The 27,171-nt window shown below is 49.8% G+C and overlaps 2 protein-coding genes and 2 pseudogenes across 2 annotated transcripts; all 4 read right to left on the bottom strand.

Annotated features, from left to right (window-relative positions):
* Positions 1-6,097: 6,097 nt before the first annotated feature.
* LOC136537167 (uncharacterized) lies at positions 6,098-6,400 on the bottom strand. The gene has a single exon (XM_066529223.1). The coding sequence runs from the start codon at positions 6,398-6,400 to the stop codon at positions 6,098-6,100; it is 303 nt and encodes a 100-aa protein (XP_066385320.1).
* Positions 6,401-10,660: 4,260 nt separating this feature from the next.
* On the bottom strand, positions 10,661-12,046 carry LOC136539878 (uncharacterized; annotated as a pseudogene).
* A 7,980-nt stretch (positions 12,047-20,026) lies between these two features.
* LOC136537166 (uncharacterized) lies at positions 20,027-21,180 on the bottom strand (annotated as a pseudogene).
* Positions 21,181-22,961: 1,781 nt separating this feature from the next.
* On the bottom strand, positions 22,962-25,444 carry LOC136539877 (dormancy-associated protein homolog 3-like). Its single transcript, XM_066531870.1, has 3 exons — positions 25,228-25,444; positions 24,932-25,126; positions 22,962-23,565 (listed from the first exon to the last, which is right to left on the bottom strand). The coding sequence occupies exons 1-3, from the start codon at positions 25,337-25,339 to the stop codon at positions 23,474-23,476; spliced, it is 399 nt and encodes a 132-aa protein (XP_066387967.1). The 5' UTR covers positions 25,340-25,444; the 3' UTR covers positions 22,962-23,473.
* Between the last annotated feature and the right edge of the window lie 1,727 nt (positions 25,445-27,171).

Below are 27,171 nucleotides of genomic sequence, written 5' to 3'. Positions count from 1 at the left end.
GAGCTATGCCCCTTTTCCTTGGAATTTGCAAGCCGTACTACAATCAAGTCTCAGGCACTCGTCGATTTCATCGTCGAGTGGACAGACTTAAGCACGCCTGCCTCTCTGGGATTCGACGAATATTGGACGATGTACTTCGACGGTTCTCTCAACATTGACGGTGTGGGAGCAGGAGTTCTTTTCGTGTCACCATCCAAGGAGCAGCTCCGGTACGTCCTCAGGATTTATTTCCCAGCATCTAATAATGCCGCCGAGTATGAAGCATGCCTGCATGGTCTACGCATTGCGGTTGAGCTTGGAGTTAAACGTCTCTATGTCTACGGAGATTTGGCTCTGGTCATCAACCAACTCAACAAGGACTGGGACACGACCAGTGAAAAGATGGACGCATATTGCAAATCGATAAGAAAGCTGGAAGGCAGGTTCTATGGCATCGAGTACATACACGTGGTCCAGGACAAGAACCAGGCAGCGGATGCATTGTCAAAGTTAGGATCATCCCGAGCCAAAATCCCACATGGCGTATTCGTCCAAGACCTGCTCACGCCCTCCATTGAAGATGAAGATTCAACGACCGACAAAGTTTTAGACCAGCAATTAGTGGCTACGGTTCTGGCGCCGAGCACAACCGAGCCGCTTCTGACCACTCATGAGAAGGACTAGAGAACACCTTTCATCAAGTACTTAACAGATGGTAGCGGTTATATCGATCGAACAGAAAATGAGCGCCTGATGCGTCGTAGTAAACAGTATATGCTCGTCGATGGCAAGTTATGGCGCAAAAACGCTAAGGAGGAAATCCTGATGAAGTGTATAACCCAGGAGGTAGGCGAGCATCTCCTAGACCAAATCCACTCTGGCTCCTGCGGCAACCACGCGGCCTCAAGAACACTGGTCGGTAAGGCTTTCCGAGCAGGGTTCTATTGGCCGTCAGCAGTGGCTGACGCAGAGAAGCTAGTCCGCCGCTGTGAGGGTTGTCAGTTCTTCTCCAAGAGAATCCATGTACCAGCACATGAGATCCAGACGATTCCAGCCTCTTGGCCCTTTGCATGCTGGGGACTGGACATGATCGGGCCTTTCAAACCAGCTCCTGGGAAATTTACATGCGTCTTCGTGCTAATTGATAAGTTTTCTAAGTGGATAGAATACATGCCTCTGGTACAGGCATCCTCAGAGAAAGCTGTCACATTCCTCGACCAGGTCATCCACTGTTTCAGCATGCCCAACAGCATCATTACTGATCTGGGTACTCAGTTCACCAGGAACGCTTTTTAGGACTTCTGCGATGAAAGGAGCATAGTTGTAAAATATGTCTCGGTGGCGCATCCTAGAGCTAATGGACAAGTCGAGCGGGCAAATGGCATGATCTTGGATGCATTGAAGAAGAGGATGTACAGAGAAAACGATAAAGCTCCTGGAAGATGGCTCAAGGAGTAACCAGCCATGGTCTGGGGCCTCCGAACTCAGCCCAGTCGTAACACCGGCGTCTCACCATATTTTATGGTTTACGGCGCTGAGGCAGTCCTCCCACCAGATATAGCTTTCAGATCAGCATGGGTAGAGAACTTCGATGAAGGCAAGGTCAATGAAGTACGGGAGCTAGAAGTCAACAGCGCAGAAGAGAAAAGGCTTGACTCTTGCGTACGCATGGCCAAATACCTTGCTGTTTTGCGCAGGTACTACAACAAGAACGTTAAAGAGCATTTCTTCGTGGTCGGGGACTTAGTCCTGAAGTGGAAGACGAACCAGGCTAGTGTCCACAAACTCGCAACCCCATGGGAGGGACCCTTCATGATCAAGGAAGTCACACGTCCAACGTCTTACAGGTTAGCTCATCTGGATGGCACGGACGTACTGAACTCATGCCACATCGACAAGCTTAGACGTTTCTATGCTTAACTACTGAGATATGTACTCTACTTGTATTTTTGATTTACTTTACTAAAGCAACTATGATTTCTCCGACCACTCTAATGTGTCACTCCGAATTTTATGGTTATTCTAACTTAAGCCAGTACAAGCCGACCACCACTCCTACGGTTTTTGGAGCAGGCCCTGTCTCCGGTTCCTCCCAACACGTGCACGGGATCCGCTCTCTACGTTGCGGGTGATCGGCAGGTCCCCCCTGGTTTGACTTGTCTGCGTCCACGTGTGCACAGGTCATAGTACCTCACACTCCGACCACATGCCAGACTAGGGCCGCACAAACTTTTCAGGATGACGTGTCGAGCAAAACGGTACAACTAAACAGAACGTTAACACGTTCCCACTTAGTTACACCAACAAAAAATTTCAAGCTTAAAGTACGTTTTGTATAAAACAAACAAGCTTATAATAATATACAGTTACGTTATTACAAGCTTGCCTGAAAAGGCTCAAGTTTACAATAACACAACTATGTCCTCCTTCTACAGCTCTAAGCCTATTACATTGGCTGGTCGGGGCGCATGGCATTTACTGCTCGCCGCCTCTGATACCCTACTCGAGTCTCGGGGACTCTTGAGCTAGTCAAGCTGAAGGGGATGGCCCCGCCGGTGCCTGGCTGGTCGAGACCGCAGGCTTCGTTGGTTGGCTTGCAGCTGATGGCATTTCCAGCTGGCTTGTCGATGGCATACCCTACACAGGTGCTGTCCCACCTCCGCACAGGTTAATATCGCCAATTATCTTTGACGACAAATCTAGCTGGGCCGTCCGAAGCTCTTCGGCCTTGTCTGGGTCTATCTCCTTCGGGTACCCAGCCTCCAAGCGTTTGAGATCGATCAGGGGGTAGTGAGCATGCACCATGCTTAGCACATGGGCACCCGTGTACTCACCCGCCTCCTTTACGAAGTCTTGGAACCATCCCCATGCTTGCTTGCATCTCTCGACTAGTCCGAGCTGGGGCGTCCTTAGCTCTTCCTCTGTGAGCGCCGGGTCGATAAGGTCGAGGACGGGCATAATGCCAGTTGCCATTTCTTGGCACCGCTTGTTCCACATGTCCCGCTCCTCGGTGGCCTTAAGGCATTGTGCTTTAGACGGGGTGCACTGAAGGAAAGGGTGCACTGGAATCCCAAAACCCCGTTTGAAGAAATCTTCGAAAACCACGATCTCACCTGGTTGTGGATCGGGGAAGCTTTCTCCTTCTGGTGCGCGCCATCCAGCGAGGGCTTTGTTGTGGAGCACTCCCATGGCGACGAGGTCTTCGATGGTTTGCTCGTTGCTCCGAGACTTCCACCACTCCTTCGCCATGATTCCGCCTTTCTTCTGGGCGTCTCTCCTCGCCATTACTCTGTCCTTTCTAGGGGGGTGGATGTGGTGGCAAGGGGATTTGGCGATGTTTATCGGAGGAATAGGGTTTGGCAAGAGGAAGACGAAGGTGCCGGCGGCGAATGACGATGGGGAACGGTGATAGTAACTTGCCAGATCTATATTATAAATAACAAAGAGTACCGTCGTTTCGTCCGCTCGAGTTTCTTGGGAGACGTGCGCACGCGCGACGGACGGATGTTCACACCACCTCGAGATCTGCGCCAATAAACGCGCTCCTTCGTTAACAGTGTACGCGCCTCTTCGTTGATGGTATAAGAGGGCCCACACTGACACACCTCAATACAGGTGTCAACCGACTGTTTGCTAGAAAAAAAAGGGGGGAAGACAGAATGATGTACTATACCTATTTGCTTTTTTGACCAGGCGTGTCAGATTGGACTTGGCAGAGAATAGAGAAAAATAAGTATACCAAATAATAGTACAAGCAGCGCAAGTGATCGTGGATTTGCCCTGGCCACTACTGTGCTCAGGAACTGCCCAGACCACTACTGTGCTCGGGGATTGCCCAGACCACTACTGTGCTTGGACACTGCCCAGACCACTTTTGTGTTCAGGGACTGCTCCGACCACGGCCGTGCCCGGGGACTGCTCCAACTATTACCATATTCAGGAACTGCTGTGACCACCGCTGTGCTCGAGTACTCTCCCGACCACTTCTTATAGTTTTGCTCTCCTCGGCTACATGTGATTTGTACTCACATACAGTTGAGAGACATTTATTTGGATCTTGCTACAAGGTTCATACTTCGCCTTCCAGCAAGCTCGGGACTACGGAGACCCAGGCACCACGTGCCTGCGTCACCTACTACCAGGCTCGGGGACTAAGTGGGCACACTTCACCTTGCGGTGAATGTGTTTGTTTAAATTGACCCATGTGCTTTGAATGATTATAAGGATTATTAATATGCTCGGGGACTGCCCCGACCACTGCTTGAATAATGGTTCTCCTTGGCTACATGTGATTCGTACTCACATACAGTTAAGAGACATTTCTTTAGACCTTGCTACAAGGCTCATACTTTGCCTTCCAGCAAGCTCGGGGACTACGTCGGTACGATGCACCTGCCGGTGCATCATGTTTTGCCTGTACGGCAATTCGGTTTTCAACTAAACTATGAATTCTTTTTAGATCCTGGCACCACGTGCCTACGTCACCTACTACCAGGCTCGGGGACTAAGTGGGCACACTTCACCTTGCGGTGAATGTGTTTGTTTTTCGACCCATACGCTTCTGATGATCAAGGACGTCATGCTTCAAGACCACTTACATTTCTTTTCAGAAATACAAGTGGGCACACTTCTCGGGACAGAAATCTTTTTCTTTTTTCTTAAGAGCACCATACATTCTTCGGACAACCTACTTCTCCGGTGATGACGGTGGTCGGAGGCGTCAAGGATTCAAGCCTCGCTTGTCGGAGAAGGTTAAAATGGCGTGTCGCAGCATAATACATGATGCTCGGGGACTAGCTGTGGGGGTATTAACCCCTATACCCTTACGGCTAAGCTTGGGCTGGCCCGGATCGATGGATTCAGTCCACCCGAAAGATGACGTGCGGCCCAGTTAACCTGATCGGAGTCCCGCACAAGGAATCAAGACGGATTTGGCGACCAAGCAGGATCCTGGTCGGTTAGAATAGGAATCCTTATCCGGCCACATATGGCAGTTGTAACTGACTAGGATTAGTTTCCAGATCTGTAACCCTGCCCCCCGGACTATATAAGGCGGGCAGGGGACCCCTCTAAAAAACATCTCTCATTGACATACAGCAATACAAATCAGACGCAGGACGTAGGTATTACGCCTTCTTGGCGGTCGAACCTGGATAAAACCTCGTGTCCGTCTTACGTCACCGTCTTGTTTGGGGCTTGCGCATCTGTCTGCCGATAATCTACTACCTTGGGCATACCCCTAGGTAGACTGCCGACCATATTTTGTCGACAGGGCCGCAAGGCATCCCATGACCCTCTGCACTCCCTTGAGGTCTCGGATTGGTCCCATGCTGGTTACGGCCGATATCTTCTCTGGGTTGGCCTCGATGCCATGTTCTGAGACTATGAACCCTAAGAGCATGCCTCGGGGAACCCTGAACACACACTTCTCGGGGTTGAGCTTGATGCCCTTCTCTCTGAGGCATTTGAAGGCTATATCTAGGTCATCGACGAGATCCCTGGCCTTTCTGGACTTGACCACGATGTCGTCCACATAGGCCTTGATGGCTCGCCCAATGTGCTCGCCAAAGACCTGGGTCATGCACTGCTGGTATGTGGCTCCTGCGTTTCTGAGGTCGAAAGGCATAGTCACGTAGCAGTACATGCCGAACGGTGTGATAAAAGAAGTCGCGAGCTGGTCGGACTTTTTCATCTTGATTTGATGGTAACCGGAGTACGCATCAAGGAAAGACAGAGTCTCGCATCCCGCAGTGGAGTCAACGATTTGATCGATTTAGGGTAATGAGAAGGGGACTTTTGGACAGGCTTTATTCAAACCGGTGTAATCTACACACATCCTCCACTTCCCACTTTTCTTCTTGACCAACATAGGGTTAGCTAACCACTCTGGATGGGATACCTCCTTGATGAATCCGGCCGCCAAGAGCTTCTGCAACTCCTCGCCAATGGTCCTACGTTTTTCCTCATCGAATCGGCGTAGGCGCTGCTTCACCGGCCTAGAGCCAGCCTAGATGTCCAAGGCGTGCTCGGCGACCTCCCTTGGTATGCCCGGCATGTCCGAGGGACTCCACGCGAACATATCGGCATTAGCGCGGAGAAAGTCAATGAGCACGGCTTCCTATTTGATGTCGAGCGTGGCGCTGATCCTCAGCGTCCGGTCATCGAGACACGCAGGGTCGACTGGGACGAGTTTGACGGCCTCCGCGGGCTCGAAAGTCCCGGCTCGACGCTTAGGCTCGGGCAGGTGGCTGCCGAGTCGGTCAAGGTTGACGATGAGGGTCTCGGCCTCCACGAGAGCCTTGGCGTACTCGATGCACTCGACGTCGTAGTCGTATGCATGTTCGTACGTCGACTCAATTGTGATGACGCCGTTGGGACCCGGCATCTTGAGCTTGAGGTAGGTGTAGTTGGGGACCGCCATGAACTTGGCGTAGCACAGCCGCCCCAGGACGGCATGGTAGGTTCCTTTGAACCCAACCACCTCGAAGGTAAGGACCTCCTTGCGGTAGTTGGAGGAGGTGCCGAAGCAAACGGGAAGGTCGATGCGCCCGAGGGGTCACGTGCAATTCCCCGGCACGATGCCGTGGAAAGGCGCGGCGTCACCTCGGAGCCATGATCGGTCGATCTCCAGGAGCTCTAGGGTGTTGGCATAGAGGATGTTGAGGCTGCTGCCTCCGTCCATCAACACCTTGGTGAGTCGGGTGCTGCCGATGATTGGGTCGACAACAAGTGGGTACTGCCCGGGATTCGGGACATGGTCGGGGTGGTCATCCCGATCAAAGGTGATTGCTTCTCGAGACCAGTCGAGGTATCGGGGAGTGGCCACCTTAACCAAGAAGACCTCTCGGTGTTCCCTCTTTTGCTGGTGCGCCGTAAGGCACGCCGAGGGTCCGCCAAAGATCATGAAGGCGTTGTGCACCTCGGGGAACCCTTCGTCCTTGTTGTCGTCCCGGTCGCCGGCGCCCTTCTTCTTGGCATCGTCGTCAGGGAGCCCGAGCTTGGCGTAATAACGTCGGAGCATGGTGCAATCCTCGAGGGCGTGCCTCACTGGGCCCTGGTGATAAGGGTAGGGCTTCTTTAGTATGTCGTCAAAGAGCCCGGGGCCCCTAGGGCCTCGGGGATTCTTGCGCTCCGTGGTCGCGACTAGATCAGCCTCGAGCATCTCCTGCTTCCCCTGGCGACCCTTTTTCTTTTTCCTAGGGAGGCGGGGAGCCGAGGTCTCGGTGGCCTCGTCCCTCCGCTTCCCTTTGGCATCATTGTCGGGGAAGATGGCTCCAATAGCCTCTTCGCCCGAGGCGAAGTTGGTGGCAATGTCGAGGAGCGCGGCATGTTTCGGCCTAACTCTCAGACCAAGTCTCGGCAGGTGGTGCCGGAGAGGAAAGCCTGGACAATTTCTGAGTCGCCGACGCTAGGCAACTCGGTGCACTGTTTGGAGAAGCGCCGGATGAAGTCTTGGAGAGACTCGTCCGGTTTCTGGCGACAGCTCTTAAGGTCCCAGGAGTTTTCAGGGCGCACGTATGTGCCCTGGAAGTTCTCGATGAAGATCCTAACCAAGTCGCGCCAGTCATGGATCTGTGAGGGAGGAAGGTGTTCGAGCTAGGCTCGTGCTAAGTCTGACAAGAGCAAGGGGAGGTTACGGATGATGAGCAGGTCATCGTCCACGCCGCCTAGCTAACAAGCCAGGCGGTAATCGATAAGCCAGAACTTGGGGTTGGTCTCGCCGCTATACTTTGTGAGGTTGGCCGGTTGGCGAAACAGGGCTAGAAACTGAGCGCTGCGGATGGCCCTACTAAAGACTCGGGGGCCGGGCGGTTCGGGAGAGGGTTTGCGGTCCTCCTCACTGTCGTAGCGGCCGCCCCGATGCGGATGGTAGCCTTGGGCGGGCCCCTCACTATCGTGGCGCCGTTGTCGGCTGACCACCTCGTGGTCACCCTGCGCCTCACGTCGGTTGTCGAGGCGGTCGTGGGCCGAGGGGACCTTGTTGATTCTCAACGCCCGAGCGGGCTCGGGACGAACCGAGGCCTCCCTATCCTGCCGATGCGGTGCCGAGGGGAGGTCCGAGGCGACTCTGCGCCGCCGGGAGGTGGAACTCTCGGCCTGCTGCACCGCGGCGGTCTCGAGGAGATCCTAGAGCTCGCCGTGAACCCGTTGCCCTTCCGTGGTACAGGGCCCGGGCATCGCGCGCACTAGCATCGTCGCAGCCGTGACATTCTAGCTAGCGCGATTGAAGATTGGGGGACAATCGTCCCCTTCGTCATCATTGATGCGGTGGTGCACGTCACGAGCCCATCGGCGGGCTCCTCCGCCGTCACCGCGGCCCTGCTGCTCCTGCTCGAGAGTGTTTCGGAGCTATTGCAGAAGGAGTCGATCTTGCTCGACCTTGGCCTGAAGCTCACGGAGCTGCTCTAGGTCCGGGCGTCGAAGTTGTCCGAAGGCAAGGTTCTCGTTCCGCGCTGCCGGTGGGACAATGCGTGAGGGCGTGGCATCGCCCGTTCCCTGATGAAGCGGAGTACGGTTGCATGCCCCCTCATCCTCATCGCCCGTGCTTGGCATCCCAAGTTCGACGTGGAAACACTCACGAGTGGGATCGTAAGTACCTTCATCGTCAGAGTCAGAGTAGCCAAAGCAATAGTCACTCGCGGCCAGGAAGCGGCGCATGGCTTCAGGGTCACGAAGCCCGGAGAAATCCGCTTCGGCCCACGCCTCGTCCTCCTCCGAGGAGTCAGCGTGGGAGTGAGTCGAATGTCGCGGTACCGAAGTCGAGGGCGAAGCATTGGTGGTGTCCTGAGGGCTCCGCGTGAATGGAAGCGTAGGCATAAGCATAGGAGGCGGCGGCATTTCTCAACCCGAAGGGGTACGGAGATGGTGCCATTGCCGGATTCCGCTTTGCCGGCAGCCGGCTCCTCAGGAGGTGGCGGAGCAGAGCTCGGTGACGGGGCGTTGCCGCACGCCACCGGTGTCTCTCCCTTGTCTAGGCTCAGGCCAGACAGGTCCCCAACCAGGGACCTTGTGCCAACAACTGGGCACGGGATACCAGCGGAGCGCGGCGTGTCATCCTGGGTTCACGTGGTGTCGGCGTGGCCCCACTCGCGTCGTGCCTGGCGAGCGCGATGAGAGCGGCTGCCCGGGCGCCGCCTGCGCCTGGGCTGTGGGTGCGTGACGTAGTCGTCGGCAGGCGGAGCTCGAGGTGTGAGGAGTACCATGTCGTACTCGTGCCCTAGAGACATGAACTCTAGGCTCCCAAACCAGACCACCGTGCCGAGACGCAGTGGTTGTACGGGGTCTGCCATCCGGAACTTGTTGGGATGACGAAGCTGACATGCAGAGGCCCCTACCTGGTGTGCCAACTGTCGGTGTTTCGAACTGGGGGGTCCTCAACCGACTAGTAAATTTGTACTGCGTGTTCCCAATCCCGGATGGTGATACAAAGAGACACAAGGTTTATACTGGTTCAGGCAATCGATGCCCTACGTCCAGTCTGAGAGATCGATCTTGTATTCCTTGCACCGAAGTGCTTGTAGTAGGGGGTTACAAGCTGGGTGTGAGAGAGGGAGCTAGTCCCAAGTCTCGGCGTGGAGCGATGCGGGCTGCTTGAGTCGTTGCTCTCAGCCAGCGAGAGAGTGTGCATGAATTGAGTGAGTGTGTTTGCTCGTGTCTAGGTCTGATCGCCCGTGTCCCCCCTCGAAACGGCCCTGGTCCCTTCCTTTTATAGTTGAAGGGGGGACGAGGGTAATACATTCGCTAGCTACACGGCATCGTGCGGACGGAGGCGGCGTGTCCAAGCCCTGTAGCCTGTTCCTGTGGCTGCGTGGCCGATGGTGTGGTCCATCCTTGAAGTACTGGGGCGACGCGCCGGTCACATCTGATCCTGTGCGTCATGGAAGCTCTAGTGCTATCTCGAAGCGGGTGCGGCAGTCGACGTGTTGGTCATCGTGTGTTGACTACGCGGGAAGCCGAGGCTCAGTTGGTGCCGAGGCCGAGCCATCGTGGGAGGCTCGGCAGACGTGAATCCCGGAGTTGCCGAGACCCTGAAGTGGATTGCCGAGGCTTGGAGGGAGTAGTTGGTGACATACACTGATTTCGAGGCTATGGTGTCCCGGACTTGACCCCCCATGCCGCGTTGTCTCTGGGGCGGGGGTTAGGTGGCACAGTGTAGTGCAGGCGTTGATCGTGGGCACAGCACCAGAGCACAGTGGCCGGTAATCCCCGTCGTGCCCGGTCCAGGACGGTATGGCGTAGACGTGACTTCCCGTCTTGTCGACTGCTCCGCAGTGTCGAGCCATCGTCCGGCTGATATTACGGGAGTGGTTGGCGCATTAACGGGACACGACGCGCTGTCGGGGAGACTGGCCGAGGCGGAAGCGACGGGTCGTTGCCGAGCCGGCTTCGAGCGAGACGGGGAATCGACATCTCGTCCGAGGCTCCTCGCGCGGGGCCTCGGGCGAGACGGAGAATCGATTCCCTGTCGAGGCTCCCACGCGAGGCCTCGCGCGAGGCGGAGATTTGTCCGGCCACCGAGGCCTCCCGTACGAGGCCAGGAGCGAGGCGGAGAGCCGGTGGGTTCGGACGAGGACGGGATTTAACAAACGGCTTATCCTTTGGCTTTGTTTTTTATGGTGTTTAAGTGATTTCTTTCATTATACGCTCGGGGTACCCCGTTCTATGGTACCCGACACTCATGTTAGAAATGACTTTCAGTTTCCTCTCATGTTAGATAACTCACTGGCTCAGCCTAAATTTAAAGTCATTTTAAGATCAGATCACCTGTCCTGGACATGTATACTAGATGAAGAAATTAACTGAGTTCTTCTGCATATCTAGCAAATTTAAAGGATTATCCATGAGAAAACATCATAGTGTTAACACAGTTTTATACATATTCCTTTTCTATAAAGTCTTAATTCATCAATAATATTTTCATGTCACTAGCTAGGATGCTTATCATAAATATTGGCTAATACAAAACTAAGCAAAGGTGTACCTGGTGTGTAGAAGCTCATGTAGGGAACAATGTTGTAGATGCCCATGCGCTCACCTATCTTTGTAATCCGACCAGACTTCAGATCAATAGCAAATCGGAAACCACCTGTTCCCACGAAAACGGCAGCAACACCATCCACGAAACAATTCACAGCGAGCACGTCCATCAGGATACCTAACGGCCTGAGCAGTGTCTGTAGATCAATTACTCGGCTTTGTGCCCATCCTGCATATTTCTCAGAACCAGCCTCCCTCGACCACAAGTAGAGTTTGGACTCATGCACGCCAGTAAATCCCAGCCTACCATCCACCATCTTCACTAGAGCAATGCACATATAGTTTGTACGTGGCAGACGAATCAGAGATGTTTCCTGTGTTTCCATATCATGTTCCAGAATTTTCTTACTCCTCCGACAGTAATCAGAGATAAAGTAGAGTGTATTGCTCACAAGGACGCTAGGGGAGAAACGGACCCAGGCACGGCGGAGCTTAGTAGAGGTCGGTTCGCTCCACGCACCAGTCTCTGATGAGTAGACACAGGCGAAGGCCTCCCTGGGGGCAGTGCACATGAAGACCACGAGGAAGGAGCCTCCGCTGTGGCAGTCGATGTGATCGCAGATGCCATCTGCCGCAGCACAGAGCACCGCAGCGGTCCAGCTACACGGTAGCCGGAAAAAAAAGTTGATCCGGCAACTTGGGCAGCGGCCACTGCTCGTCCGTGATGGGATCCCAGACAAGGAGGTCACCCGCCGACCGCATCGGGAGGTCGTTCCCCCAGGGCGGCAAACTGTGGAGGACGACGCGGCCGCGGCGGGAGTCGGCTGCACACCAATTGCTGCGCATGGCGTGGGGGACTGGGACGGAGGAGGTAGGAACGAAGGAGGATACCAACCCCCGGGTGTAGAAGACGCCCAGCATCGGGGGCGCGCGGTGGAGCTCGCGGAACCGGCGGCGGAAGACAAGGGAGGCGCGAACGAGAAGCTCCGGTTCTTCGGGAGGGAAGCGGAGGATGATCTCGTCGACGAGATCGTCCATCAGCACCGGCAGCGACATCCCGCTCCGCTCGCTCTGATCGGACCCCGGCGGCGGTAGGGTTTGGTGATTTTGGTCGGTTGGCAACGGCGAGCCGCTAGCCTGGTTGGGTTCAACCAGCTCGAGAGGTGAGGCCTTCAGGCAGGAGGCAGCCAGAGCCGACATGGAGCTGTACTGTACACTTGTGAGATTTTGTTTTTGAATTTTTTTCTCCTTTTATTCTCGCCCTCCATGGCCGCGGCTGAGGACCTGGAGCATAGTAACCAGGAGCTCAGTAGCAGTTCAGCAATTGGCAGAGGAAGATGTAGAGGAAAAAGGAGCGAGGAGTGACCGTGTGAGGACTAGACCCAGACCTGCTTGCGGACTCACGGACGGAGAGGCGCTGGTCGCGTCCGCCTGACTCGTCGCCGCGGTCGCGTGCTGGCCCTGCAGTCACTGTGCACTGTGGCATCTATACGTCAGCATCAGGAGACAAGACAACGCCAAACTTTTCACCGTTTCGGATCCCTTTTGGTGTCGCATCGCATCTCAGCCCTGTTTAGTTGCACCCAAAACATTAAATTTTTTAAGATTTTTCGTTACATCAAATTTTTGAACGCATGCATGAAGCATTAAATATAAATAAAAAATAAAATTAATTACACAGTTTAGACGAAATCCACGAGACGAATCTTTTAAGCCTAATTAGACTATGATTGGACACTAATTGCTAAATAACAACGAAAACGCTACAGTAACGTTTTGCCAAAAATTTTGACATCCAAACGGTGCCCTAGCCGAAGCATGAAGGCCAACAGAACAAGACCAGTAGCGAAATCACACATCCTGCGAGTTAAGGAGGGGGAAGAAATACCCCACTAATGCCACCTACAATCACAACTAGATACTTGCTTCTTGTTTAGAAGGCCTTGCGCCATTGATTCTTTTCATGCAGTCAAAAACTGTCTCTTGGTCCCTCACCTGAAGTGCTGCAGAAACACATTTTTTATTAAAATAAATATCAGAAGAATTTGGAAATCATATGCTCTTATTGAAAAAATTTCACTCACTAGCCACAAGGACCAGTGAGTTGCTCCTAATGATTAACCAAAGAGCACTGACTTGTTACATCAGCCCCGGCCCACCAGTTAATAATCACACTTGTACAAACTAAGTGAATGAATGGAAACTCAAGAGAAACGCCAATTTTGTTCAGCAGGTATATCATCATCAGTTATCGATATTTTTTATCTTGTTACGTGATAGTGAAAGGTCACAGCCAAGAAATTTCACGGGGTTAAAGATAAGAACAGGGATTATATATATATATATATATATATATATAGCACATCGAGGGAGTGATCCTTTTGTTCCTCTCCAGCTGGATTGCTTTCTCAGTCAGACTAAATTTAGATCACTTCTCAAGACCCCAACATTCTTCCCTAACATTTCTAACAAATGAATAAATTTCTATACAGAGCAGCCAATTTTGACAGGACGGTCCATAAAAAGAATAGTGTAGGAGTAACACAGTTTTTAAGATATTCCCCATTCATACACCTTTTATTAGTACTACAGCATACACATATCATCATCTATCTCTATTATAAGGGACCAATCCAAACTATACTAGATCCACCCAAAAAAATATCCCCCTGCTGAGTGGTTCCAACCATATGCACCAAAGAAATTGCACCCAGAAAATCATCTTTATTAAAATCAAGAGCTACAAATCACCCTGAGAGGCTCCAACCCAATCATGTGGCCATGGTTGTTTGTATCAAATCAGGCTTCAACGCGCGACACCGCAAGGCTTCAACGCGCGTCTACCGCAAAACCACCCACGATCGAACCCTCCTATCACCGAAAAAAATGAAAAAAAACAAACGCGCCATGGACGCCGCCAACCAGGCCGCTATTGTCGGCCGAGGAACCCTGCTGGCCGCTCACGGCTACTGCTGGCCGACCACATCGACGGCAACGCGTAGATTGCAGGCCTGGATGCGACATCGCCGAGGATGACGCCGACGCCGACGGGCTTGAAGGGTCGAGATGGCGACTAGAGGGGGGGTGAATAGTCTTTTCTAAAACTTAATCGCGTCGGCTAACCGATACAAATGCGGAATTAAAACTATCGGTCTAGCCAAGACTATACCCCACTATATATGTTCACTAGCACCTTGCAAAGATAACAATTATGCAACAAAGGTGCCGGGCTAGATAGAGCTCTCCTAACCAATTCTAGAAGCAAGGTCACACAAACCTATGCCACTAGTACTTTAAGCAACAAGGGAGCTCCTACACTTGCTAGTAAGCAAAAGCACAAAGCTAACTAAGCTCACTAGCAATGCTCAATAACAAGGCGACCAATGCCAAATTAGAGAGCGCAATTACTTAGCTACACAAACTAAGTAATGTGACTAACAAGGTTACACAAACCAAATTAGCCACGCAAGGGAGCTACTTCTATGATACACAAGCATGAAGGTAACTAGCAAGCTACACAAGCTAACTAATTACAAAAGCAACAACACAAGCTTAATGTATATGAAAGTAAACGCAAGCTTGTGTAACGGGGATGCAAACCAACGGGAAGAACAAGGTTGACACGATGATTTTTCTCCCAAGGTTCACGTGTTTGTCAACACGCTAGTCCCCGTTGTGTCGACCGCTCACTTGGTGGTTCGGCGGCTAATTAGCATCACCCGCTAAGCCCGCACGTCGAGCGCCGCAAGAACCTACCCCTTGAGTGAGGGTAGCTCAATGACACGCTTTACTAGAGTTGCTCTTTGCAACTCCCGCGGGGCGAGCACAATGCCCCTCACAAGCACTTCTCCGGAGCGCCACACAAGCTTCTTGCGCGCTTCGACGGAGACCACCACCAAGCCATCTAGGAGGTGGCAACCTCTAAGAGTAACAAGCACCACCGGCTTGCAACTCGATCACCTAGTGCCACTCGATGCAACCTCACGATGCAATCGCACTAGAATCGCTCACTCACATAATCGGGTGATCACTATCAAGTATATGTGTGATGGAGGGCTCCTAAGCACTCTTAAGCATGGACACAAAGTCCCCCAAGGTGCTCCACACCAGCCATGGCCGAAGGCCACTTCTATTTATAGCCCCAAGGGCTAAACTAGCCGTTACCCCTTCACTGGGCAACGGTCGGGCCGACCGGACGCTCCGGTCGTGTTGATCGGACGCTGGACCTCAGCGTCCGGTCGCCCACAGACGGCCACGTGTCCCGATTCCAACAGTCACTTGACTTGACCGGACACAGCAGCTTCAACTGATCAGATGCTGGACCCTCAACATCCGGTCATTTCCAGTAAGCTCCTGAGCATGACCGGACGCGTTCGGTCGAACGCGATCGGACACAGCCCCAGCGTCCGGACACTCTCTAGCTACTGCTATACTCCACGTCAGCGCGACCGGACGCAGGCAGGCAGCGTCCGGTGCTTTTGGATCTAGCGTCCGGTCACTTGACCGACACTGGCATCTCCTCCATTCTCTTCACCCTTGCTCAAGTGTGCTAACCACAAGAATTTGCATCCGGCGCAATAGAAAGTAGGCATTCCATTTTCCCGAAAGCACCGAATCTCGCCGAGCAAGCTCGGCGGGAGGGAGAGAGGGACCCAAAACCCATCTCACCCCTACAAACACCACCTCCTTTGTAAATGTGCCAACACCACCAAGTGTACACCACCATGTGTATGTGTGTTAGCATTTTCACAATCATTTCCCAAAGGATGTTAGCCACTCAACTTGCCATGCCACTCGATCCTAGCGACAATGTAAAGTTAGATCACTCGAGTGGCACTAGATGACCGATATGCAAACAAGTTTACCCCTCTTGATAGTACGGCCATCTATCCTAAACCCAGTCATAAACTTCTCTACACACCTATGACCGGTGAAATGAAATGCCCTAGGTTATACCTTTGCCTTACGCATTCCATTCCATCTCCTTCAATGTCGATGCAACACATGCACCAACATGATCAACAATGATATGATCCACTTCATATCATCACATGATCATATTGGTTCATCAATCTTGACTCTACTTGCTCTTCACCATTGCCATCATCCATCGGCGCCAAGTCTTGCTCAAGCTTCACTGCCACGCGGTCCATCACTCCAAAGCCTTCGACTTGCCCTTCACGCTTGCAACCGGTCCATCAAGCCAAGTCTTGTCTTGATCTTCTCCACCTTGATCACATGACTCAATGTCATGTCTCGTGTGCATTTAAGCTCCTTCATCATCACATGTGTGAGCTTTGCAACATCTCCAAGCCATTTTCACCTTCATGGCATATGTTGCTCACACACATGTACCTGTGGACTAATCACCTGTGTATCTCACATAAACACAATTAGTTCACCTAGGTTATCACTCAATTACCAAAACCAAACAAGGACCTTTCAGGGCTGCACCTAGGGCCTGGACGCGGCATCCTCCCGACCATCACGCGCGCGACGGACAGGGGCACTAGTGGCGACCACGACCGGCCGTGGAACCCTGCTGCCTGCCCATGTCTACTGCTGGCCGCCTACGACGCGACGATTTTTGCTCTGGTAGAAAATTTGGTTTCTATTTTCTCGGTGTCCTGTCATCTTGTCAATTTTGATTCTCCTTCCTTGTTTGATCAAAGGGCAGATTGGATCTCGAGATTTTTTTGCTATGGATAACCAACGACAAGTTGGTGTTATTCTGCAACTTCAATTTGATTATTATGCAGCCTGCTGTTGGCATACTCGATGTCTGATTAAGCGTAATGGGAGAAGCTCTAAATGATTAATAGAATTTCTTCTTCTCAAGTTCGGACGGTGGAATGATCCTTATATATTGAAGGTGACATTTACCGTTTTGTGTTTACCTGAAAATAGTTTATCTAGATGTTGTCATTGTTTATATTATTTGTAGCTAATCCACAATTTGGATGCTGGATGCGTGAGGGAAATCAAACCTGTTTATGAGGGGGAAGAAATAAAGCAACTCCTCCTTTTAGTTGGAATAGATGAAAGTAATATTCTAAAATTACAGCCTTCGTTATATTGCTTTTCTGGATTCTTGTTCTAAACTACTACTATATTGTCCTTTTTTAGTGGCAGGGCATGTTAAGTGATACATCAAATACTGAATCACATGTCAATGATTTTGGTCCATCATTTGTTTAGAAAGTTCAGGACTATGGTTTAGGGTGCGGTCGGACCGGCTCTACGTGGTGGCTAGGCTGCCGCCGCTGCGGTCTCCACCAGATCCGCCTTCCAAAGGCCTAGATATGATCCACCCCAAGGTCGCCTGATACGCAGAGCGTCGTCGTCTCCTAGGCTACCTTGCTGCTGCGCACAGCCATGGGTGTGGACGGACCCGCCACGGGTGTGGCTAGACCTGCTCTACATGGTGATCAGCTACATCTGCTGTTACTGGTAACAATATTAATATTGCAGTTGCAAGTATGGCTTTAATCCATTCATATTACTATTGCAGGTGCGCTCATTTAGTGGTCATGGTTGGGTTGCAGTTCCAAATTTTACACTAAATGAGTGCTGAATCAAATCTTTTTGTGTGGTATGTTAACTTCATGGAATATATTTGCAGAAAGAAATTGAAAATGGTTGTGTATCCAATAATGTAGTACAAAGTTTCATTTTTTTTGCATGAATCTTAAAATTACCATTTTATTCTCGAATATGGAAGCATAATCTTTTTGTTATTTTTAAATACATCACTAAATGTCGTCGTATCATTAGCACATGCATTCTACTATGTCAATAATACTGCAGTTATTTTGGCTACCTCGAAAATAAAAGGAAAGATGTGTTTCTGAGGGGGTGTTTTATGTTTGCACGGAGCTTGTCAGGCCACACAAACACACAAGCTTGGTAGAGGTTGTGCACCTTGATACAACAGAGGAACTTATATATAAGATAAAAAAGATCTAAAGATTCTCTACTTGTAGCTGAATGAGGTTGCCACTTGCCCACTTGCATTGTTCTGTTCGCAATTAGCCCCACAAAAAGCACAACGGTAATCTCCCTTCCTCTTCGTGCTAATTGGTGTCCTTTCTAGGGCAATCATGCCAACAAATGGATGATTAGTTATTATAGTAGCATACACGTGCTAATGCTACGGTAAAAGTAAAAAAAACATTTTTTTAACTAAAGTAAATAGTGAGATAGGTTAAGATATGATTCAATTAATCCTGTAGTTCCACTAAGTATGATCTAGGTGCTGGTGGTGGCCTAGGTGTTTCAAATGCCCCAATATATCATGACAAAGACTGAGTATTGTTTTCAGTTTTGTGTCAAGAGTCTTGTTTTGTAATGATATTGTTGAATCCATGATAATAAAGTTCTTTTTGGCAAAGAGGTGGGTGTTTTCGTAGTAATATTGGATCCAGATCTTTTGAAACTAAGTATTGTGCAGGTAGATCATTTTTGGTTGTTTGATTTGCATTACCAAATGTCACCATAGCGTTAGCACGGACAAATATACTAGTATTATTAAGTTACTAGATATATGAAATATTACTAATTCTGAATATTGACAAAACCAAAACTAAGCAAATTGAAACCTGGAGTGTAGAAGCTCATGTAGGGAATGACAGGCCAGGCGACGTTGCCCTCAGGTTTCTTAATCTGGAGGGACTTCAGATCCATAGTGAAGAATGCACAATAAGGGCCCATAAAAATGGCAGCAACACGATCTTCAAAGTAAATTATATCAAACGAAGTGGGCAGGGTACCAATTGGCAAGAGTAATGGTTGGAGATCAATGGCTTGGCATTGTGCCCATCCCGCGTATGCCTTGTGTCGATGTTTCGAACAAACACCAACTAATAAATTTATATTTGTTGCGTGTTAGGCTTGGATGGTGTACTAAATGACACAAGGTTTATACTGGTTCGGGCAGAATGTCCCTACGTTCGGTTTGCTGCTGCTCATGTTATTAGTACCAAAAAAAGTTCGTAGTAGGAGGTACAAACGGTCGAGAGAGGGACATGTCCCAAGTCTCTGATGGAATGGTCGAAAGGATGCCAAGAGCTCGGTTGCTGCTTGGCTGTGTGTTGTGTGTGGAATCAATCCGTCCCTTTAGTGGGGCGTCTTGCCCTCCCTTTTATAGACCAAGGGGGGAGCTGGGGTTATAGATGGGAGAAAGAGAAAAAAACCAAAGGTAGAAAATGTTCTTCGAAGGTGCCGGATCTTCTTTTTCCCTTGAGCCTGCCCTGCTGACATGGCAGACCACGTCAGGGATAGCATGTTTCGCTGATCCTAATTGGGTCGGGCTCTGGCTTCATTTCAGCGAGTGGTCACGTCCCATCCTTCCCTGGCGGACGGTGCGGTGTGTCAGGGCGCCGAGCCATGACTCTGCGGGGAGTAGACAGGGAGATGACCATACGCCATCATTGTAGATGATGTGAATTCTTCCTTGGATTGTAGTGGTTGTCATATGCTTGTGTCAGGATCCATGCCCGAGGGCTGATGGCGGCGCCTACAACACTGTAGGACAAAAGTCGACGCCTACAACACTATTTGGGCTCTGCCATGCCTGGGAGGGCTTAAAGCGCCCGTCCCAATCTTATCCTGATGGTACTTTTCTGCAGACGTGCAAGGTATGGTCCTCGGTACTGCGGTTGACTCGAATGTCTTGTCTTACCTCGTGCTCGTCATCATGGAGGAGCAGGGCGCAGTCGTCGGGCGAGATGGAGTCAGCCCTCAGCCGTCGGGCAAGGCGGAGCCTGCCCTCAGACGTCGGGCGAGGTGGAGTCAGCCCTCAGCCGTCAGGCGAGGCGGAGTCTACCCTCAGACGTCCGGCGAGGCGGAGCCTGCCCTCAGACGTCCGACAAGGCGGGGCCAGCCCTCAGACGCTAGGCGGGGGCGGAGTCTAGCCCTCGGAGGTCGGGCGAGGTGGAGTCTAGCCCTCGAGGGTCGGATGAGGCGGAACCAATCTTCCATCGTTCGGGCAAGAAGTGTAGTAGCGTTCTCGTCTGACCGAAAGCGTTAACGTTTGATGGTTATTAGTTCCACCTCATTGGATACCCCGATATTAGGTCCCCGACACCTTGGTACCGGACACCCTCGACCACAGATAGAGTTTCGACTCATGCACAACAACGAATCCCTAGGCCACCATCCGCCATCGTCGTGAGCGCAATGCACCCATAGGGTTTGTGTGGCAAGCGAATCGTGGATATCTCCTGCGTGCCCAAAACATGTTTCAGGATCCTTTTCCTCCTCCCACCATCATCAGACATGAAGAAGACTGCATTCCCCACAACCGTACTACGCGGTTTTTTTTTTAATTTTAACACTTTTTGTAAACTAATTTTAAATCTAACACTGTTTGTTTTTTATTTCTAAATCTAACACTTTTGATCGCGCCTATTGCCATGGCACGGCGAAACGCTTGTGCCGCGCCACCATGCATGACGCGACACAGGCGTTTCGCCGCGCTATGACAATAGGCGCGGTCAAAAATGTTAGATTTGAAAATAAAAAACAAACCATGTTAGATTTAAAACTAGTTTTAAAAAGTGTTAAAATTAAAAAAAAAAATCCACTGCGCACGGCCGGATGGACGGGGGCACGTCGGAGCCGAGCAGAGGCTGGCCCGCTCCATGCATCAGCCTCCGACGAGTAGACACAGGCGAACACCTCCCTGGAGCTGGTGCACACGAAGACGACGAGGAAGGGGCCACGGTGGCAGTCGAGGTGGTCGCAGCCTCCGCCCGCTGCAGCACAGAGCACAGCAGCGGTCCAGCAACAGCAGAACGGATACGGGTGAGGGTACATGTGGTCCGGCAGCTTGGGAAGACGGTGATGCTCGCCCGTGTTGGGGTCCCAGACGACAAGGTCGTCCCCCGAACAGTTGAACGTGAAATCCCAGGACGACGCGGTGTTGAGGACGACGCGGCCATGGCGCGCGTCGATGGCTCGCCCGTTGACTGGGAGTACAGCGCAGGGCAGAGGGGCGGAGGAGGTGGGGACAAAGCGCGAACCCGATGTGTCGGTGCAGAAAAGTCCCAGCATCGGGGCCGCGCGGTGGTACTCCCGGAACCTGCGGCGGAAGCTGGGGTCCGAGATGAGGCGGAACCAGCGCTTGCAAACGAGTGTAGCGCGGACGAGGCGCTCGGGCTCATGGGGAGGAAACCGGAGGAGGATTTGGTCGATGAGATCGTCCGTCAGCGCCGGCGGCGGCATGATGAACGCTGGCGGCGGCGCGAGGGTTTGGTCGATCGAGATTCAAGGAAGGCGAAGAGGTGATGGCTGACGAGTAACGACGAGACGGGCCGGCCCAATTGCCTGGTGGGGTTCAACCAGCTCTCTTGGTGGGGTCTGCTAAGTGGGGCCGAGGAGGGGTGGGCCTGCTAGGTGGGGCCGCGGAGGCAGTGACAGTCGACTGGATTTACAAGCAAGCCCGCAAATGGTACGTTTGGTTGCAAGTAGACCCAAAGAGCATGGCCAATTATTTTAGGTAGAGTCAGGAACATGAAGATATCCTCTCCGCGTCGCCCTTCGCTTATGCGACCGCATTTTTCTTTCACAACGTTTGAGGCTAAATAGTATTTTTTTCTCACAGCATTTTAGCTAGAACAATGTTTTTTTAGTTAATTTTAGTCAAGTTTCAGCAAGCCGAACGGGCCGTTGGCTCAGCTTGAGCCGGCTTATCCGCCGTAGAAACCATGTTATAAGAGAAAAATACTATTCCATAGCTGATAAGTTCAAACGAACAGGCCGACGATTGCGGAGAATTTACCTGAAGCCAAATGCAAAACGCCATGAAAATATGATTTGCAGGTAGTTACACGGAACAGGAAGATTCAGCAGTTTTTACTTTTTATTTACAACAGCTGAACTCGAGCACCAACGTAACTACTGATCAAATCCTATGCAATTAAAGATTCAGATTAAATACGAAGGTTCTGTGTGGCTGTGGCCGCACTATACAATTGATGTTGATGTTTTAAAGAACATTTACTCTGTCCGTTTAAATTTATAGTTGACTTTAGGTTTATTGTAAGTCAATTTTTTTTAGATTGAACTAAATTGTAATAGTAAAATGAATCAACATCAACAATGTCAAATTAGTTTCAATCAATTCTACATAAAAGATGACTGGATAGTACATACAATAGAATTTGTAGATGTTAATATATTTTTGAAAAGAAACTGATCCGAATTTGAGGAGTGAAAAATACGTCAGGAAGTGAAAAAAAAATCATGTCTGACTCTGTTCCTGCTACTTTCTAGTGCTAGTCATTGAGCGGAGCTGAGGTATATGGCAGACACTCTTCCTTGCTATACATTTAGGGCCCGTTTGGCAGGGCTCCTCTTCGGCTCTATTTCTTCGGAGGAGCTCTGCCAAACAGTCTAGGTGGAGGAGCCTTTTTAAGCACTTTTTCAGTGAAAAATGGAGTCATGGCTCCTCCAAAACAGCTACAGCTCATGTGGAGAAGCCCTCTTAAACACACACTTAATCTAAACTTAGGGCGTATTTGACGGAGCTCCTTTGGGCTTCGGCTTCTTGCTACAGTACCAAAGGAGCCGGAGCCGGAGGGGCTACAAATCGTGACTTCTTCCGGCTCCCAGTTCATTTTGACCGAAGAGAGAAAAACGGCTCATATAAACAGTGCTGCTACAATATAAGATGTTGGAGGAGCTGGAACCCCGAGAAGCCCCGCAAAACAAGCCCTTAATTGGTAATGCTGTTCAAATATCAAGAAATGAATGTCCCCAAATACATTATCAAATGACCATGCAGTGCAGGGTACGAGGTTCATATAACTTCATACGGTACATACCTCCATGCATGTGGCCGCCTTCAGAAAATATATACTAGTCAGCAAAATATATACTAGTCAGCTGCGGCGATCTTCAACGACCACATTGTGAAACTAAGTCAAACAAACAGAAACAGAGCTGAACCATTTTGTAAAGCAGCCACCATTGCACCCATAAGAGAGAGCGTACAATCCACAATCTACAAGACAACCGATCATCTATTCATTTTAGCATTATCCCGCATCACAGTTCAGAGAGTTCAAGCAAACACCTTCAGCTACTAGATACCAGACATTGAGCAAAACTACATGTAGTCCACCTCAAAGGCTCAAACCCAGCTAACATTACAAGCATGACCCATCCTCCACGCACCATCCGTAATGACACAGCAGCAGAGGAAACACACACAACACAGCGAGCGGCAGAGAAAGCTGCAGCGAAGCCACGCGCAGCCCTGACCCCTGAGCCACCCTATGCACATAGCACCTTATTGACACAGCACGGCACCATGAGCTTTCAACATATTATTATACAACATATGCCACATAGTAGATAGGAAACAATACACATAGCGGCATCTACGATATATCACAGTAGAGGCAAACCCGCGACTCATCCCCGTTCCCCTCTTGATGTCTTCTCTCCTCCCTGTCTACCTTAGGTGAAGTAGATGTTTGTCAAGGAGCAAAACAAGTGTGATGGTGCAGCCAGTTCACATTTCGAAGGGAGGAGGGTGGCTGGTCGTCCCCGGTGGGGTTGCCCTCTCATATGCGTCGGATGATGATTTCCTTCTGAAGCGACCACCTAGTAAATTTAGTATTCAAGGTTAAGCAATATCCAACCAACAGAACGAAACAGATGATGCTGATAGCACTCAGAAATATTAAAAGCCCATTAATACATGCAGCTGAACATAAGCTTCGCCTTTGAGGGAAATCAGTTGTATTCTCTTATGGTCCATGTTAGTCACAGTGACAAGTGTGGATAAAAATAGAAGGCCAGACAGAGATTATTATATACTCCGTCCATCCAGGGATATAATGGATTTTCCATTGTACTAAACAAACCATGCTAAGTTTGTCCAAGAGTGTAGAAGAGAACAAAAATATTTACAATATCAAATGAGTTTTAGTAGGCATTAGACACGTTATGAAACGTATTTTGTATAGTTTACCTACTTGATGTGGTAGGTGTTACTATTTTTACAATGGTTTGACTCAGGACAACTAAAAATCATCAGGATTGAGGGAGTATGCACTATAAAATAACAACTTGCTAAACTAAAGCATGGTTACATATTTTTCAGAATTGGAATCAAGACACTGAAATGATTACAACTATCCTTCTTTGTATGATTGATTCTAGACAACCATCAATGTTTAATTGATACATAGGACAATTTACAGAACAACAACAACAACAATTTACAGAAGGTGTTTCAAATTAATTTTCATATCACAACAGCAGCTTCATAGAATAATTTGTATACCAGGGCTTCATGACAGATTAGTAAAAATATCTGACTCAGCTACCTAATTCACTGACTCTGCTGTGAAATGGTGGCTACCCTCTTGACTAGAGGCTCAGTCGTCCACTCTAAGATCATCAACGAAATATCTACTCGTAGCTTAAATTAGGCAAGACCATTGATAGAGACAACTTCTCATGTGTATTGCTAAACAGCTACTACCTTGTACTATGATAAAGCAGGCCCATAAGTGATACATACAGATCAAACGATCTCTATCATTGGATTCATATTACTATTACATAAACAAAAAAAGCAAGTCCATTTTCCTCTTGTTGCCTACCCCACATAACCCCAATGATAGCTACGTTTATCCGATATGATTGCTGCATTTCAAGACACAAATGATAACTTATCAACTAGTTAAATACGATAATATCCAGCTATGAATCCACGATGGAGACCCCAGAGCTAAAAGCACCCACTGCCACTGGGCAGAAATGTCCAAAACGCCCCTTCCCCAGTACGCCCCATCTAGACGCTTCCTAGCTGGGCGACAAAACCGAAAGCCACCCGTCACGACGCTTCCAATGAGGCACGGCACGGGTGCGCTGTCCGGAAATGACATAACTGCCCCTACCCGTACCCGGGAAAAATGGACGCACGCGAAGGGGGCTGCCGAGTCTCTGGCAGGGCACTCACCGGCGCCGGCAAACGGCGAGATGGGCGGGGTAGTCCCTAGTGGCGAGGCCGGCGGCGTGCTTGCGACGCTCCTCGGCGACGACGGGTACCCCGCGGGGCGCTTGATCATGATGCTGCGCGTCACCTTCACCGGCGTCTCCTCGCTGCTCGAAGCCGGCGAGGGCGGCACGAACGCCGCAACGTCCTCGGCCGGATCTACACGGTCGACGAAACCACAAGTCAGATCGAATGGGAACGCCGACTACGATGGGGCATGTTTTTTTTTTTTCAGCAGCGGCGGTCACCAGCTCACTCACCATTGATCTTGACGGCGGCGGGGCGCACGGGCTGCTTGCGGAGGCGGCCGAGGCCGGTGTCCGGGCGCGGGCCCGCGACGGTCTCGTCCCACAGCTTGTCGAGGAGGCCCATCCCTCTCCGTCGTAATCACACAACTGCCGCTGCCAGACCACCGATCTGGTGCACAGTCCGTAGTCCTCTACCCACGAAGCTTCCGGATCTGGGCGAGAAGAAGGTATGAAGCCAAGCAGGTGGCGCTTATTTATAGATCAGTCGGGAGCTCGGCCGTCCAGTTCTCCCTAGACTCGGTTCATGGACCGCAGTACGGATGCGGGTGGGGACGGCGAGAGGTGGCGCAGGGGTGCACGGTGGTCCGTTCACGTCAGTCGTGGCGGGTCGCGGGGCGCGGAGGGCAGGACGTGGCGCGGCCGGGGCGGGTGCGTGGATAAGATCGATGGGGTCGTGCACGTGGGGTGGCCCGCCTGCCGGCCTGTCGCGGGACGCCGGGTGGACGTCTCCTGGCGGGCGTCACGTGACGACCCCACCGGCGCCGGCCCATCCCGTGGGAGCTCAGCCGTATAAATAGTGACGTTTCTGGATGGTTTTGGTGTAACGTACGAGGGTCTTATCTACCAGAAGGGGCTGCCATGTGGGACAAGGATCCTGGTGGGATAGGCTGTGGCCTGTGGCTGCGAGGTGCGTCATGCGTGAGGTTTCTTGTAGGAATATAGTTCTTTTTGGAGTCCGGTAGCCTGCGCCGATAATTGATCAAGGTCCAGCAGCAGTAATTTTGACTTGAGCGACTATGATCAGGCTCCCATGTTCTACCTGTAGTGCAGATACAGATGCGCCCCTCACTTTGAAACTACAACGGGTGTTGACTTTTCTGGATATACTTCGTTCTAAATTATTAGTTATTTTAATTTTTTATAGAGTTAAAACATCTTAAATTTTACTAATTTATACAATAAAATAATATTTATAATACCAAATAAGTATATTAGATTCTTTATTAATTATTTTTTATAGTATATCTATTTTATGTTATAAATCTTTATATTTTATCTATAATTTTGGTCAAACTTAAAGATACTTTGACTCTCTAAAAAAGTTGGAATGACTTATAATTTGAAATGGAGATAGTACTTTAACTTTAAGTCTTTAACTACAATATATATCTGTAGCAAAAGCTATGTATACGTCAAATGACTTATAATTTTGGATTACATAAATTTACTATAAAATTATAATATTTATGTCAATGAAACCCATACATTATCCACTAGCATATATTTAATATTTAATTATACATATTATAGCATGACACGTTATCCACTAACATTTATTTATAATAGTTTATCTTTTCATATAAGTGACTATATATGATTTAATTTCATTTTAGATCGTTCGTAGTTACCATAACAATACATAGGATATGCTTCTAGTGTCTTACTTAAATGAATCAATTTTTATAGTCGTCTTAAGTCATTTAAAAAATTTTGACCAAACTTATAGGAAAGAGCGCCGAAATTTATGGCACCAAGTTAGTATCACTAGAGACACCAATAAATATATTTTCATATACTGTATTCATTTGGTGTCATAAATATTTCTACAATTTTCTATAAATTCTGTCAAATATAAAAAGTTTGACTAAAGACAATTTTAGAATTTGATTTATTCAGAGGTACGATAGTATAAAAAGTAAACCCAACTAACTTTCTATCTCAATTCTCAACATGCAAACCATCCACCTCATCTTCCATTAAATATCTACATCATCTCTCACTAAATGTCATGTACCTCAATAAATAGATTTCTAGTTTTTTAAGAATGAATAGATTCCTTGTTAAAGAATTTGTCTATAAATAAATCAATCTCTAGGAGACTGAATGGTCCATTTATTTTTTTTCCCCTCAAAGTCTCATGGCATTTACAGCACCCGTTTCATCTTCCAATCTAGT

Source organism: Miscanthus floridulus, chromosome 2, assembly GCF_019320115.1.
Source record: "Miscanthus floridulus cultivar M001 chromosome 2, ASM1932011v1, whole genome shotgun sequence".
Taxonomy (NCBI): domain Eukaryota; kingdom Viridiplantae; phylum Streptophyta; class Magnoliopsida; order Poales; family Poaceae; genus Miscanthus; species Miscanthus floridulus.
This window is presented reverse-complemented; position numbering and strand designations above follow the sequence as displayed.

Bases quoted from the DNA above. Each gene is read 5' to 3' on its own strand.
- LOC136537167 (XM_066529223.1), bottom strand. From the start codon at position 6,400: ATGGCGGTCCCCAACTACACCTACCTCAAGCTCAAGATGCCGGGTCCC.
- LOC136539877 (XM_066531870.1), bottom strand. From the start codon at position 25,339: ATGGGCCTCCTCGACAAGCTGTGGGACGAGACCGTCGCGGGCCCGCGC. The intron at 25,127-25,227 runs GTGAGTGAGCTG...TCGACCGTGTAG, and splicing joins CGCCGCCGTCAAGATCAATG to ATCCGGCCGAGGACGTTGCG. The intron at 23,566-24,931 runs GTGAGTGCCCTG...TAAATTTACTAG, and splicing joins CTCGCCGTTTGCCGGCGCCG to GTGGTCGCTTCAGAAGGAAA.